This window comes from Oncorhynchus mykiss, chromosome 21 (assembly GCF_057628025.1).
Source record: "Oncorhynchus mykiss isolate SJ-2025 chromosome 21, ASM5762802v1, whole genome shotgun sequence".
NCBI lineage: Eukaryota > Metazoa > Chordata > Actinopteri > Salmoniformes > Salmonidae > Oncorhynchus > Oncorhynchus mykiss.
The window spans coordinates 34,468,239-34,482,066 of NC_143042.1; the positions used below are offsets into that span (position 1 = coordinate 34,468,239).

General features: G+C 43.5%; 1 protein-coding gene across 3 annotated transcripts in view; it reads right to left on the reverse strand.

Moving 5' to 3' along the window:
- Positions 1-13,828, reverse strand: part of arhgef40 (Rho guanine nucleotide exchange factor 40) — a 41,242-nt gene that overhangs the window by 19,021 nt on the left and 8,393 nt on the right. For 2 of the 3 annotated variants that reach the window (XM_036957825.2, XM_036957823.2), the window contains exons 2-10: positions 10,606-10,695; positions 10,334-10,441; positions 8,574-8,859; positions 7,040-8,339; positions 2,224-2,480; positions 1,924-2,121; positions 1,594-1,708; positions 1,138-1,231; positions 900-989 (exon numbers count right to left, since the gene is read on the reverse strand). In XM_036957825.2, coding sequence (XP_036813720.2) covers positions 900-989; positions 1,138-1,231; positions 1,594-1,708; positions 1,924-2,121; positions 2,224-2,480; positions 7,040-8,339; positions 8,574-8,859; positions 10,334-10,441; positions 10,606-10,695 — 2,538 coding nt within the window. Of the gene's footprint in view, positions 1-899; positions 990-1,137; positions 1,232-1,593; positions 1,709-1,923; positions 2,122-2,223; positions 2,481-7,039; positions 8,340-8,573; positions 8,860-9,304; positions 9,421-10,333; positions 10,442-10,605; positions 10,696-13,828 lie in introns of those variants that run through there. The other variant, XM_090214473.1, reaches the window with a different exon arrangement.

The following is a 13,828-nucleotide window of genomic DNA, read 5'->3' on the forward strand; positions in this document are numbered from 1 at the left end:
GTTATAGCATTTCCTTCACATGACCCATCAACTTAGACAAGTGTGTCGGGTAAGCGTCATCTAATAGTTATAAAATATTTTTACCTGGACACTTTCTGTTTTTGAAAAAACTACTATGCAAGTAACCAATTCAGTGTACCGTTTACACCTTCTGTATCCTGTGCATGTGTCAAATAAACTTAGCCCCACCCATCTCTTTAATGATTACGGCTTAAGATGGTGTGAACGATGCTGAATGGGTGTGTAGACAAAGACAAGCTCTCCAGTAGGTGTACCAAAACATTCAAGGGCCATTTTCTCAGAAGTGGGGATACAATTTGATTAACTTTCAAAGCAGAATTTCTTTCCAATTGTTCCTCAACTGCAGTCTCTACTTTTATCCAATGCAAAAAAACAATTTCAAATGTTGCTACATAAGACCGAGGCGGTCCATCACAAAGGTTCCCTATTCCATGTGTGTACTTTTGGTGCAGGTGTGTTTCTTGGAGCATTGCTACTGTATGTCAATATGGTTTCTAGCTAGAATATCAAGACGGCTGAAACACTTGATAGACATATTAAGGCCTTTCAAATTCCACGAGAGGATAGCTAGTGTTGCCATAGTTTTTCTAAAATGTAATTGTTATCTTTAGTGTTGATAAGCCCGTGGATGTAAAATAGTTTCATAGTCCACAGCAACAATTGCCACTGAAGGGACGAGTAGGGAGGATGAAGGATAGTCCATTTTATAAAAACATATGACATCATTTTCTATTAAAGTGACACGGGTCAAATGGAGTGATAATCAAATCAAATCAAATTGGATTGGTCACTCAAACTTATTTAGCCAGTGTTATTGTGGGTGTAGCGAATTGCTTGTGTTGATGAGACACGAGAGACGTGTGTGTGTGTGTAGTCACCTCTACTCCTTCTAGACTGTGTGTAGATGACTCCTGCTGCTGCTCCTCCACCAGAATGAGGACAGAGCCAAGACCTCCCGGGACCACAGCCTGGAACGCACGCACGCACATACACGCACACACAGACGTACAAACACACATTAGAGACGCCCTCTCAACATAAACACATGTCTACATATAAACACATACAGTACATGTATAAACACTCTTAGCACTTCAACATTTAACTCTTTCTTACCTGTAATTGTTTCAGTGCAGCGAGGCAGAGAGCGGAGGGAGGAGATTGTCTACTGTCTACTATTACTGTTAGGCCTCGCTCTTTAGCAGAAGAGCTGATTGAGGGAGAAAGAGATAGGGGGAGAGGTGAAGGCAGAATAAAATGAAACACCTAACTTCGAGTTTCAGTTTCTGTCAAAAACAACTATAAAAACCACTATATAAAGTGTCATAGCTAGCTCAAATCAAAATCAGGTGAAATAAAATGTTATTTGTCACATACTTTGTAAACCACAATTGTTGACCAAAAGTGAAATGCTTGCTTATGTGCCCTTCCCAATAATGCATAAAACATTTTTTAATTAGAATAAATACACTATATAGAGAAGCTGCCAGTAGTGCTATGAGTGTTACGCTATAAAGGGTCCCCCAGACGAGACTGTGATATGGACAGTTTCCCATAGTGACAGAATATTACCGGGTGATCCTGTGATAACAGGCCAAGACACGGCCCATCTCGTCCGCACGGCAACCGTCCTCTGGTAAGTGCGTTTCAGTGACAACCACAGCCCGTCCCAGCCTGTCCACCGTACCTACAGACAGAGAGAGGGTGGGAGGAGGAGGGGGTAGAGAGAGAGAGAATAAGATAAAGAGAGACAGAGAGAGAGAGAGAGAGAGAGAGAGAGAGAGAGAGGATGAAAGTGGATAATTGCAAGAGTGTTGAAGGGTGGATAAGTATGAATAAAAGGAAAGTAAGGGTAAAGGGATGGAAGGATAGTAAATGAGATGGATATAAAAGATGACCCACCTGTCAACATCAGCTTTCCTGATTGGAGGAGTTCTGTGTCCAATTCCCTTAGGAGAGGAGGGGCTTTAGGTGATAGGCCATTTGATAGGTCAGGAGATGTCTCTGCCCCTAACTCCTCTGTAGAGTGGTTAGATAAGGATGTGCCTGATTGGCTAGTAGTTGTGTCAGGTGAGACTTCTGATTGGACAACCTGGTTTTCTGTTGGTAAAAGCAAGAATAGGCATGAGAATAATGTATTCTAGCCATATACTTTTTATCCAATTGACATTAAAACTTCTCAAAAATAAGCTAAAATCTAACCTTTATTACTTTCCCCAATCTCAGCTTTTTCTTGTCCTTCATTGACTGGTGTGACCTCTTTATCCGCCCCCTCAGGCTGCTGTGTTGCCTCTGATAGGTTGGTTGTAGTGATTGGCAGGTTGGTTGTCGGGGAGATGGCGGGACCACGCTGAGGTGTTTTACTTGGTGGTTTGGAACCGGCCTGGTCTCGAGTCTTCTGGTTGCCACGACCACCACTTTTAGCCTTCCCCTTTCCCCCTCTCCCTTTCCTCTTCCTCCTGAGAGAGAAGATACAGTGATGTCATACAGGGATGTAAAACTGAGTGTGCGGTTAATAGTTATGGTTGATTCCTACAGATGTAGGATCTTAATTTGATCACCCTGTTGCTAATTGAGGTTCTAAAAAAATATTATCCTATTAATTACAATCCACATAATAATTCACATTAATTTAGTAGTGTACAAATTATGTACAATGATATTATAATTATAAATAATTTGCACACTACTAAATGACAGCAAGAAGCCCAAAACGATATAGTATTTCATAAAAACATCAACATTTTAAACCTTGATTATATTGGGATACGATCACATACGTTTCTCTTTTTATGTGTGGGAATACATGAGAACATATTTCCTAAATTAAAATCACTTGGAGCTGATTTCCTGGTGATTTTACAATATTTTATGTCCAACAACAAAAATCACCTGTATTAGACCGTAAGTGTACTATATCCGTATGTGAAGGAATTGTACCTGCACACAAAACGGTATTACATTCAGTGCTTAATTTGAGCCAGATCCTGCCGGAACAGGAACTGGGGTCTCTCAATTTTTCACTGTTTCATTCCGGAACCCATTGGCCAGGATGCTCTCGTGGCATGAAAAATTATTTTCTCTGTTTGAAATGTAAAAATTCTAATAAAATAAATCAGAGTTAATTCAAGTTGCCTTCTCTGTAATTCTCCTGCTTACTAAAAACATGTATTTCCTTACAGAATCATAGCAGCAGGAAAGATGTTGGAGGTTTTGCAGCACCCCTGATAAATTGAAATAAATCAAATAATACACCAGGAGTAGGCCTATAATTTAGCCACAGAGGATCAATAGCATATTTTTTTTATGGCCTAGCTGTGGATTGTGTGTAGCCCAATCAAAGGCCTACAGCCAGGAACAAGTGTCAAATCTGTCAGTGAACAGCATGCAGCCAAATCAACATTTCAAATACAATCACGGGAAACCCAGGTGGGAAAGCAAATGGATTCTGCTGAAAAGAGAAGACTAATCTGTCTGTAGCAGTGAAGGCTCCTCAGAGGACAAAGGGAAGGACCATCCTCCTCAGTGAATTTAAGATAAATAAAACATTTTAAACATTTAAAAAATTATATTTTTTTTAGATAAAACTATGCTAAATATATTCACATCACCAAATAATTTATTAAAACACACTGTTTTGCAATGAAGGTCTACAGTAGCCTCAACAGCACTCTCTGGGGTAGCACCATGGTGTAGCCAGAGGACAGCTAGTTTCCGTCCTCCTCTGGGTACATTGACTTCAATTCAAAACCTTACGAGGCTCAATATTCTCGTCCCCTTACATAGACTTACACAGTAATTATGAGAATGTCCTCAAACCTATCAGAGCTCTTGCAGCATTAACTGACATGATGTCCACCCAAACAAAGGATAAAATAATAAATCTAGTACTGAAAGCATTAGCTACAACTAGATAGCACCGCATCGGATAACAAGTGGTGAGTAGTTGACTTAAAGAGAGAGAAAGACAAAAGTTGAACAGTTTTGAACAAATTAATTTCTTCAAAAATGAAGGAGAAGCAAGAGAGAGAGAGAGAAAGCAGCTAGCTAGTTTAGCCTACTCAAACAGAGAGTGATGCTATGTTAGCTAGCTGGCTATGGCTATCCAACATTGGAACTCTTCCAAATCAAGGTAAGCTTTGGTTTTATAAATTTTTGCCACCGGGGCTTGCCGATGTTACTGCTTGCTGTGCACTGTACTGCATGATTTTAGTGGGGACTAACGCGTTAGCTCTAGGAGCTATGTCAACTATGACGTTAGATAATATGGTGACAACGATGTACAGTTGAAGTCGGAAGTTAATATACACTTAGGTTGGAGTCATTAAAACTCGTTTTTCAACCACTCCACAAATGTATTGTTAACCAACTATAGTTTTGGCAAGTCGGTTAGGATATCTAATTTGTGCATGACACAAATCATTTTTCCAACAATTGTTCACAGACAGATTATTTCACTTATAATTCACTGTATCACAATTCCAGTGGGTCAGAAGTTTACAATCACTAAGTTGACTGTGCCTTAAACAACTTGGAAAATTCCAGAAAATTATGTCATGGCTTTAGAAGCTTCTGATAGGCTAATTGACATCATATGAGTCAATTGGAGGTGTACCTGTGGATGTACTTCAAGGCCTACCTTCAAACTCAGTGTCTGGTTCACCCTTGGGAGCTATTTCCAAACGCATGAAGGTACCACGTTCATCTGTACAAACAATAGTATGCAAGTATAAACACCATGGGACCACGCAGCCGTCATACCGCTCAGGAAGGAGACGCGTTCTGTCTCCTAGAGATGAAAGTACTTTGGTGCGAAAAGTGCAAATCAATCGCAGAACAACAGCAAAGGACCTTCTGAAGATGCTGGAGGAAACAGGTACAAAAGTATCTATATCCACAGCAAAACAAGTCCTATATCGACATAACCTGAAAGACCGCTCAGCAAGGAAGAAGCCACTGCTCCTAAACCGCCATAAAAAAGCCAGACTACAGTTTGCAACTGCACATGGGGACAAAGATCATACTTTTGGAGAAATGTCCTCTGGTCTGATGAAACAAAAATAGAACTGGCCAGAGTGACCATCGTTATGTTTGGTGGAAAAAGGGGGAGGCTTGGCAAGCCGAAGAACACCATCCCAACCATGAAGCATGGGGATGGCAAAATCATGTTGTGGGGGTGCTTTGCTGCAGGAGGGATTAGTGCACTTCACAAAATAGATGGCTTCATGAGGAACGAAAATTATGTGGATACATTGAAGCAACATCTCAAGACATCAGTCAGGAAGTTAAAGCTTGGTCGCAAATGGGTCTTCCAAATGGACATTGACCCCAAGCATACTTCCAAAATTGTGGCAAAATGGCTTAAGTACAACAAAGTCAAGGTATTGGAGTGGCCATCACAAAGCCCTGACCTCAATCCCATAAAATATTTGTGGGCAGAACTGAAAAAGCGTGTGGGAGCAAGGAGGCCTACAAACCTGACTCAGTTACACCAGCTCTGTCAGGAGGAATGGGCCAAAATTCCCCCAACTTATTGTGGGAAGCTTGTGGAAGGCTACCCGAAACGTTTGACCAAAGTTAAACAATTTAAAGGCAATGCTACCAAATACTAATTGATTGTATGTAAACTTCTGACCCACTGGGAATGTGATGAAAGAAATAAAAGCTGAAATAAATCATTCTCTCTACTATTATTCTGACATTTCACATTCTTGAAATACAGTGGTGATCCTAACTGACATAAAACAGGGAATTTTTTACAAGGATTAAATGTCAGGAATTGTGAAAAAACTGAGTTTAAATATACTTGGCTAAGGTGTATGTAAACTTCTGACTTCAACTGTAGGCTGTGTGTAGCGGATTGCGGTTATGATACGAAACTTGGAAAAGGTTTTCGCCTGGTCATAGACAGCTGTTGTATTGCGCACTGAAGTCCACAAGTGAAGGGAAAAGGTGAGAGGAGGAGAGTGCGTAGATGCGGGATGGAATTATACAACAAGCAAAGTGATCATGATGTTTGTATGTGGCTGCTATGAAAGGGAACTGTGTTTGTGTGTGATCAGAGGTGTATTCATTCCACCGATTCTGTTGAAAAATGTTTCTCAAATGGAAGCAAACTGAATGAAACGGGATAAACATACCTGAATTTGTCCAATAAAAACGTCTGCAACTGGACTAATGATTACGCCCTAGATCAGCTAGATGCAGGCAAGAGTGTGCAAGACAGTATCTGTCCCCTTGATTACTCACATTTTTCTTTCAAACTATGTTTTAAACTTTCATTCGTAAGCTAGGTTGTAGCAACATCATGATGGGTATAGGAAATGTAGTAGGCTAAACCTCTCGATGTTACATTGAACTGGGTGAATGGAATATGAATGACAGTCATCCAATATGCTGTAATAGAAATAAGGCCATGCAAATAAAATAAAACATATTAAATGGCACTGATGGCCACTGGTCTATAGGGTACAAAATGTGTTATTCATTTCCAAATAGACCTGTTGAGCGAACAGCATTGTTTTACAAAGTAAAACACGCAGGTGAGTGAGCTGCGTATCAGTGATTGAGTGAAACTGGATTTTTTTTTTAGGACTATCATTTCCTCCTCATATTGTACAATATGTTGATCCACACACCTAGGCCTAGACTATTGATGGATTGAAGACAGGGTCGTTTTTAAATTATCTCAAAATTCTCAGTTTGTGAGTGTCAAAGTAGCCTGCCATTTTGATCGTTTGTGAGGTATTTAAAAAAAGATTCTGATAATGTCGCCAGTCATCTAAAATGGGCCACATTTTCCCACGTGTGCAACTTCTGCAAGCGCATCTACTCTGCTGCTCTATGTCAGCACGCAAAAGCAACGATAACGCATGCCATGCTTTATTATTGCTTTAGTATAAAGGTGATCTTTTTTTTCAAGTGTTACGGTATCTCAGAGCACCCTCTCGGCTCACTTTTTGTTCCGACACCTCCCAAGTTACAAATTAAGCATCTTTATAAGAAGTTATGAAGTTACCTGGGTGCCCTGAATCCTCCCGTTTTTACTTCCTTTCCTCTAGGACACCCTCCTATCTCCTCCGTCTTTCCTTCGGCCCTCTCTTCTGGAGTTGTTGCTCCCTTTGGGTCAGCGTCAGTACCGGGTCGAGAGAGAGAACGTTCCGTCCCTCTGTGTTCTGTCGAGTCTGCTGTTTTGTCTGGTACACAAGAGTCACTAGTGGAATGTCTTCCTTTCTGGGTTTCAGATCCATCTGCTAACGGGCTGTCCACATTCTCCCCATTTCCTGGAATATCAATCAATGGCCTCGCCGCATTCTCCCCACTTCCTCGTGTGTCTGTAGTGGGCATGGTGTCGCTGTCTCCACTCAGTGACTTATCAGCTTCCTCAAACACAGATTCAGAGCGAGAGCTTTGATCCGATTGGCTCTCTACAACGTGCACTGCTTTGGGATTTGTTGTCTTGCTCGCTACCAAACTGTTACTTCCATGGCTGTCCCTGCATGGTTGTGTAACGTTACACCCACTGCCCTCCGTCTCCCTGCCCACCCCGGGCCTCCTCTCCTTGGACGGACCATCAAAATACAGCCCCTGGCTTCCTAGGCCTTCTGGGTCGTTTCCGAGGGCCTGTTTCTCCCCTTCGTCAGAGTTCTGAAGCGAGGAGGGGTATGACTCAGACCGTCTCGCTCGGCCTACATCGATAACTCTAGGCAGGGGGCGGGGGGGTAACCAGTCCCCCCGGTGGGTCACAGAGTCCCTCTTACCCCCCAGGACGCCCCTACTGCCCCCGGCTGCGTCCAGTCGCCCGTACCCCCAGGCCTTCCCTCTGCGGAGCTTGATAGCCTTGCTCCTCCTACACAGCGGCAGGGTCTTGGTCTTACAGATCCCATGCATCTCCAGGTACCTCTGCCTGGGGTCTGCGCCGCCGTCCGGACCCCCCCTGGGCTCCAGGAGCTCCACGTAGTCCCCATCACCAGCCATTTGGTGATGCCTCGTCGTCCTCCCTAACCCGTCCTCGCTGCACCGTCGGCGGGGTAGAACGGCCTCTGCATCTACACTGTCTGGAGGTAGGTCATCGTCTTCTTCGTCCCAGGAACAGGAGTCTGGTTCTCCAGAGGAGGAGCCCCCCCAGCCACCCAGGCCGAGGCCCACCACCGGGGTGAGGTCGGTGGTGTGGTCGGAGACAGAGGTTGGGTGGTCAGCCATGGTAGTCAGGTCGTCCGATGGGTTATGGATGAACTTGGGGTAGACCACCTCCTCCCACGGTAGGCGGACCACCCCGTCACACGTACTGACCAGACACGTATCTAACCCTCCACCTCCTGAGAAAGAGAGGGAGGAATGAGAGGAAGGAAGGAGAAATAGGGGAAAGATAGGAGAAAGGAGTGAGAAAAAGGGAGCGCCGGAGAGAGGGAGGGTAAGAGAGGGGGAGAGGGAAGGATGGAGAGAGAGGAAAGGGACAGACAGAGAAATTCATACACTCTCTTACGTCAACTCCTTTCTCCTTTCCCACACTCCCTTGTTTCCTCCCTCCCTTCCTTCCCTGCATCTCTCACCTTCTCTTTTGTAGCCCCTCTCCTTGTTGACACTGTGCAGCCACTCTGTAGTGAACACCAGGGGGTGCTGTGACTCGGGCACCAGGACCTCCTGGACGTTGCGGCCCCCGGGGGCCAAACACTTGAGGGCCAGGCGGGGGCAGCGTGTGGAGAAGGGAACCACCTGCAAGTAGAAGTCGGTACTGCGCAGCAGCCTCCAGTCCAGAGTAGAGAGCTGGACCACAACCTTCTCCCCGAGGCAGAGGGGCCAACCGGAGTGGAGGAACAGACAACCCAGATACTGAGACTGGAAGAGAGATAGGGAGAGAGAGAGAGAGAGAGAGAGAGAGAGAGAGAGAGAGAGAGAGAGAGAGAGAGAGAGAGAGAGAGAGAGAGAGAGAGAGAGAGAGAGAGAGAGAGAGAGAGAGAGAGAGAGAGAGAGAGAGAGAGAGAGAGAGAGAGAGAATGAGTCAGTAACATATTGATGTATAGTCAGAATATCTGGAAGGAGAATTAAAACAGGGCGGACACTGACCAGCAACCAAGACCGAGACAGGAACAGAGCAAAACAGAGTCACAGTGAAACAGGCATGAGAGAGTCAGAGACGAGTCACATCACAGAGATTCTGAGAGAGAGCCAAAGAACTACTATGAAATACCTAAAGAAACCAGCACTGCCTCCCACGAGAGTGTCAATACCCCATAAACTGCACCACAACAGATGTAAAACTATTCTGTACCTACCTACCTACCTTATTCTCTGCTCTTCCTTCCCTTCCTCTCTGTGTGTCATGCTGTGAGGACTAAACTCTGTTAGAATCCCTTAGCTGTTCTCATTCCCCAATTAGCCAATGACATGTGCCCTCTCCCTCCCCCCTCTGCTTTGATTCATCCAATGTTCCCCGACTCACGAGACCATTATCAAATTATATTCCTGGCCCTGCTGCCCCCTCTTTCTGCATCTCTCTCACTCTCTCTCTCTCACTCTATTTCTTACTCTCTCCCATTCTGTCCTATTCTGTTCATTGTCATTGGAAACTCTTATTCTCAACATAGACCCCCACATCTCCCCAACCCCCACATATAACATAACTTCTGCATTCCTCTGTTTTGAGTATCAATCCCTCACTCATGTTTTTCTGTCTCTCTATCTACCCCCCATCACCCACACACACTCTTTCCTCCTCTTTCTCCTTCAATGTACCCCAGTGTTCTGCCCCACTCTCCTTCCCCCCCATTTCTCAATCAGTTCTCTCTAGTCGGCAACTCGCACACACACTTTCCCACAGTGAAATGACTGCCTCCCTGTCCATTCTCTCCCTCACTCCCCCACACCCTGGGCCGGCTCCCAACCCCCATCTCTCTCTCTCTTTCTCCTCTTCCTCCCCCTCCCTCTCTCCCAGTGCACAGCAGTCACATATGGAAAGAATTATTACCATGACTCATGCTTCTACTCCCGTCCCAGGCTGCTTCAACGAGCGACAATGAAAACAGAGACCACTTTGAGTGCGTGTGTGAAAATCACAATGTGGGAGAATGTTCCCCAATGTGTGTGTGAAAGAAAAAATGTGTCCAGGTCTGTTTATTTGTGCATTTGTGAGAGAGGGAGTTACGGAGACTAAAGTGGGCGACAATGTGCAGGCGTGCATGTGTGTGTATGTTTACATGTTTACAAATACAGTAGATGTTGTTACGTTGTGGGGAGTGGCGCGTGAGCTTGCTTGCTTGTGTGTGTGTGTGTGTGTGTGTGTGTGTGTGTGTGTTTGTGTTTGTGTACTCACACAGGCATGCTGCTGTAATTTGTGAAGAAGGTGTTTTGCTGGGATGAAGTAATCCAGCAGGTACCTCAGACTGTCATGCTGATAAGTCGACTCTAACACAGAGAAAACCTGCACAGATAGGCAAACACACACACACACACACACACACACACACACACACACACACACACACACACACACGTAAGCACACATGTATAAGCAAACATGTAAACATCTGTGTGTGTATGTGTGTGTGTGTGTGTGTGTGTGTGCGTGCGTGCGTGTGTGTTTACCTGAGAGAGGAGAGGTGGGGCTGTGCTCTCGAAGGGGGGGTAGAGGGACGAGAGAGCCCCCTGCACACAATCTTCCACTGCCTCTGAGCCCTGAGAGAGAGAGAGAGAGAGAGAGAGAGAGAGAGAGAGAGAGAGAGTTAATCCATAACCGGACATTGAAAGGCTGCTGCTATGTCTGTGTTTGTGTTAAACAGCTGGCTTGTCCCACTCACAAATGCGCACACACAAACACACGCACAAAAAACATACACACACACAACTTCCTGTTGCATGGTCTGGGGAGTGTCAAACAATTCCTGGAGTTCCAGCTAGAGCTGAGCCCCAAATGGCACCCTATTCCCTATATATTCCCTATAGTGTATTACAGTACCAGTCAAAAGTTTGGACACACCTACTCATTCCAGGGTATTTCTTTATTTTTCCTATTTTCTACATTGAAGAATGATAGTGAAGACATCAAAACAATAAAATAACACACATGGAATCATGTAGTAACAAACAAAAAGAGTTAAACAAATCAAAACATATTTTATATTTGAGATTCTTCAAAGTAGCCACCCTTTGCCTTGATGACAAGTTTGCACACTCGTGGCATTCTCTTAACCAGCTTCATGAGGTAGTCACCTGGAATGCGTTTCAATTAACAGGTGTGCCTTGTTAAAAGTTCATATCATAGCAAGAGCAGCTAAAATAAGCAAAGAGAAACGACAGTCCATCATTACTTTAACCTCTCTGGGATATGTGGGACGCTAGTGTCCCACCTCGACAACAGTCAGTGAAATTGCAGGGCGCCAAATTCAAACAACAGAAATCTCATAATTAAAATTCCTCAAACATACAAGTATTAAACACCATTTTAAAGATAAACTTCTTGTTAATCCAACCACAGTGTCCGATTTCAAAAAGGCTTTACGGCGAAAGCATACATTGCGATTATCTGAGGACAGCGTCTAGTCACAAAAAATATACAGCCATTTTCCAGCCAAAGAGAGGAGTCACAAAAATCAGAAATAGAGATATAATTAATCACTAACCTTTGATGATCTTCATCATATGGCACTCATAGGACTTCCAGTTACACAATACATGTATGTTTTATTCGATAAAGTTCATATTTATATCCAAAAATCTCAATCTTTACATTGGGGCGTTATGTTCAGTATTGTTTTGCCTCAAAAACATCTGGCGAATTTGCAGAGAGCCACATCAATTTACAGAAATACTCATCATAAACTTTGATGAAAAATACAAGTGTTACATATAGAATTAAAGATAAACTTCTCCTTAATGCAACTGCTGTGTCAGATTTCAAAAAAGCTTTACAGCGAAAGCACACCATGTAATAATCTGAGTACAGCGCTCAGCCACCAAAAAAAGCCATACCCGCCGTGTTACGGAGTCAGTAAAAGTAAGGAATAGCGTTATAAATATTCACTTACCTTTGATGATCTTCATCTTGTTCTGCCGATCTACCATTCCAGTGTTTAATTGCTATATTGTAATTACTTTGCCATCATGGCCTATTTATTTCCTTAACTTACCTCATTTGCACTCATTGTATATAGACTTTTTGTTTTCTTTTGTTCTACTGTATTATTGACTGTATGTTTTGTTTATTCCATGTGTAACTCTGTGTCGTTGTATGTGTCGAATTGCTACGCTTTATCTTGGCCAGGTCGCAATTGCAAATGAGAACTTGTTCTCAACTATCCTACCTGGTTAAATAAAGGTGAAATAAATACAAATACAAATCGGAATGCACTCCCAGGAATCCCAGTTCCACAATAAATGTTTGATTTGTTTGATAAAGTTAATCTTTATGTCCAAATACCTCCTTTTTGTTCGCGCGCTAGGTTCACCAATCGTGGGCACTAAGTTCAGACGAAAAGTAAAAAAAGTTCCATTACAGTTCGTAGAAACATGTCAAACGATGTATATAATCAATCTTTAGGATGTTTTTATCATAAATCTTTAATAATATTCCAACCGGACAATTCCTTTGTCTTTAGAAATGAAAGGGAACGGAGCTCGTGCTCACGGCTTTCTGCCAGACCCCTGGTTCAAACAGCTCTTATTCGCTTTCCTTTCACAATAGAAGCCTGAAACAACGTTCTAAAGACTGTTGACATCTAGTGGAAGCCTTAGGAAGTATATGACCCCATTTACACTGTATATTGGATAGGCAATCACTTGAAAAACTACAAACTTCATATTTCCCACTTCCTGGTTGGATTTTTCTCAGGTTTTCGCCTGCCATATGAGTTCTGTTATACTCACAGACATCATTCAAACAGTTTTAGAAACTTCAGAGTATTTTCTATCCAAATCTACTAACATATCCTACCTTCTGGGCCTGAGTAGCAGGCAGTTTACTCTGGGCAGGCTTTTCATCCGGACGTGATAAATACTGCCCCGTGTCCCAAAGCAGTTTTAAGACATGAAGGTCAGTCAATCAGGAACATTTCAAGAACTTTGAAAGTATCTTCAAGTGCAGTCGCAAAAAACATCAAGCGCTGTGATGAATCTGGCTCTCATGAGGACCGCCACAGGAAAGGAAGACCCAGAGTTACCGTTGCTGCAGAGGAGAAGTTCATTAGAGTTACCAGACTCATTGCAGTCCAAATAAATGCTTCAAAATAGTTCAAGTAACAGACACATCTCAACATCAACTGTTCAGAGGATACTGCGTGAATCAGGCCTTCATGGTCGAATTTCTGCAAAGAAACCACTACTAAAGGACACCAATAATAAGAAGAGACTTGCTTGGGCCAAGAAACACGAGCAATGGACATTAGACCGGTGGAAATCTGTCCTTTGGTCTGATGAGTCCAAATTTGAGAATTTTAGTACCAACCGCCGTGTCTTTGTGAGACGCAGAGTAGGTGAACGGATGATCTCTGCATGTGTGGTTACCACCGTGAAGCATGGAGGAGGAGGTGTGATGGTGTGGGTGTGCTTTTCCTGTGACACTGTCAGTGATTTATTTAGAATTCAAGGCACACTTAACCAGCATGGCTACCACAGCATTTTGCAGTGACACTCCATCCCATCTGGTTTGCGCTTAGTGGGACCATCATTTGTTTTTCAACAAGACAATGACCCAACACACCTCCAGGCTGTGTAAGGGCTATTTGACCAAGAAGGAGAGTGATGGAGTGCTGCATCAGATGACCTGGCGTCCACAATCACCCGACCTCAACCCAATTGAGATGGGTTGGGATGG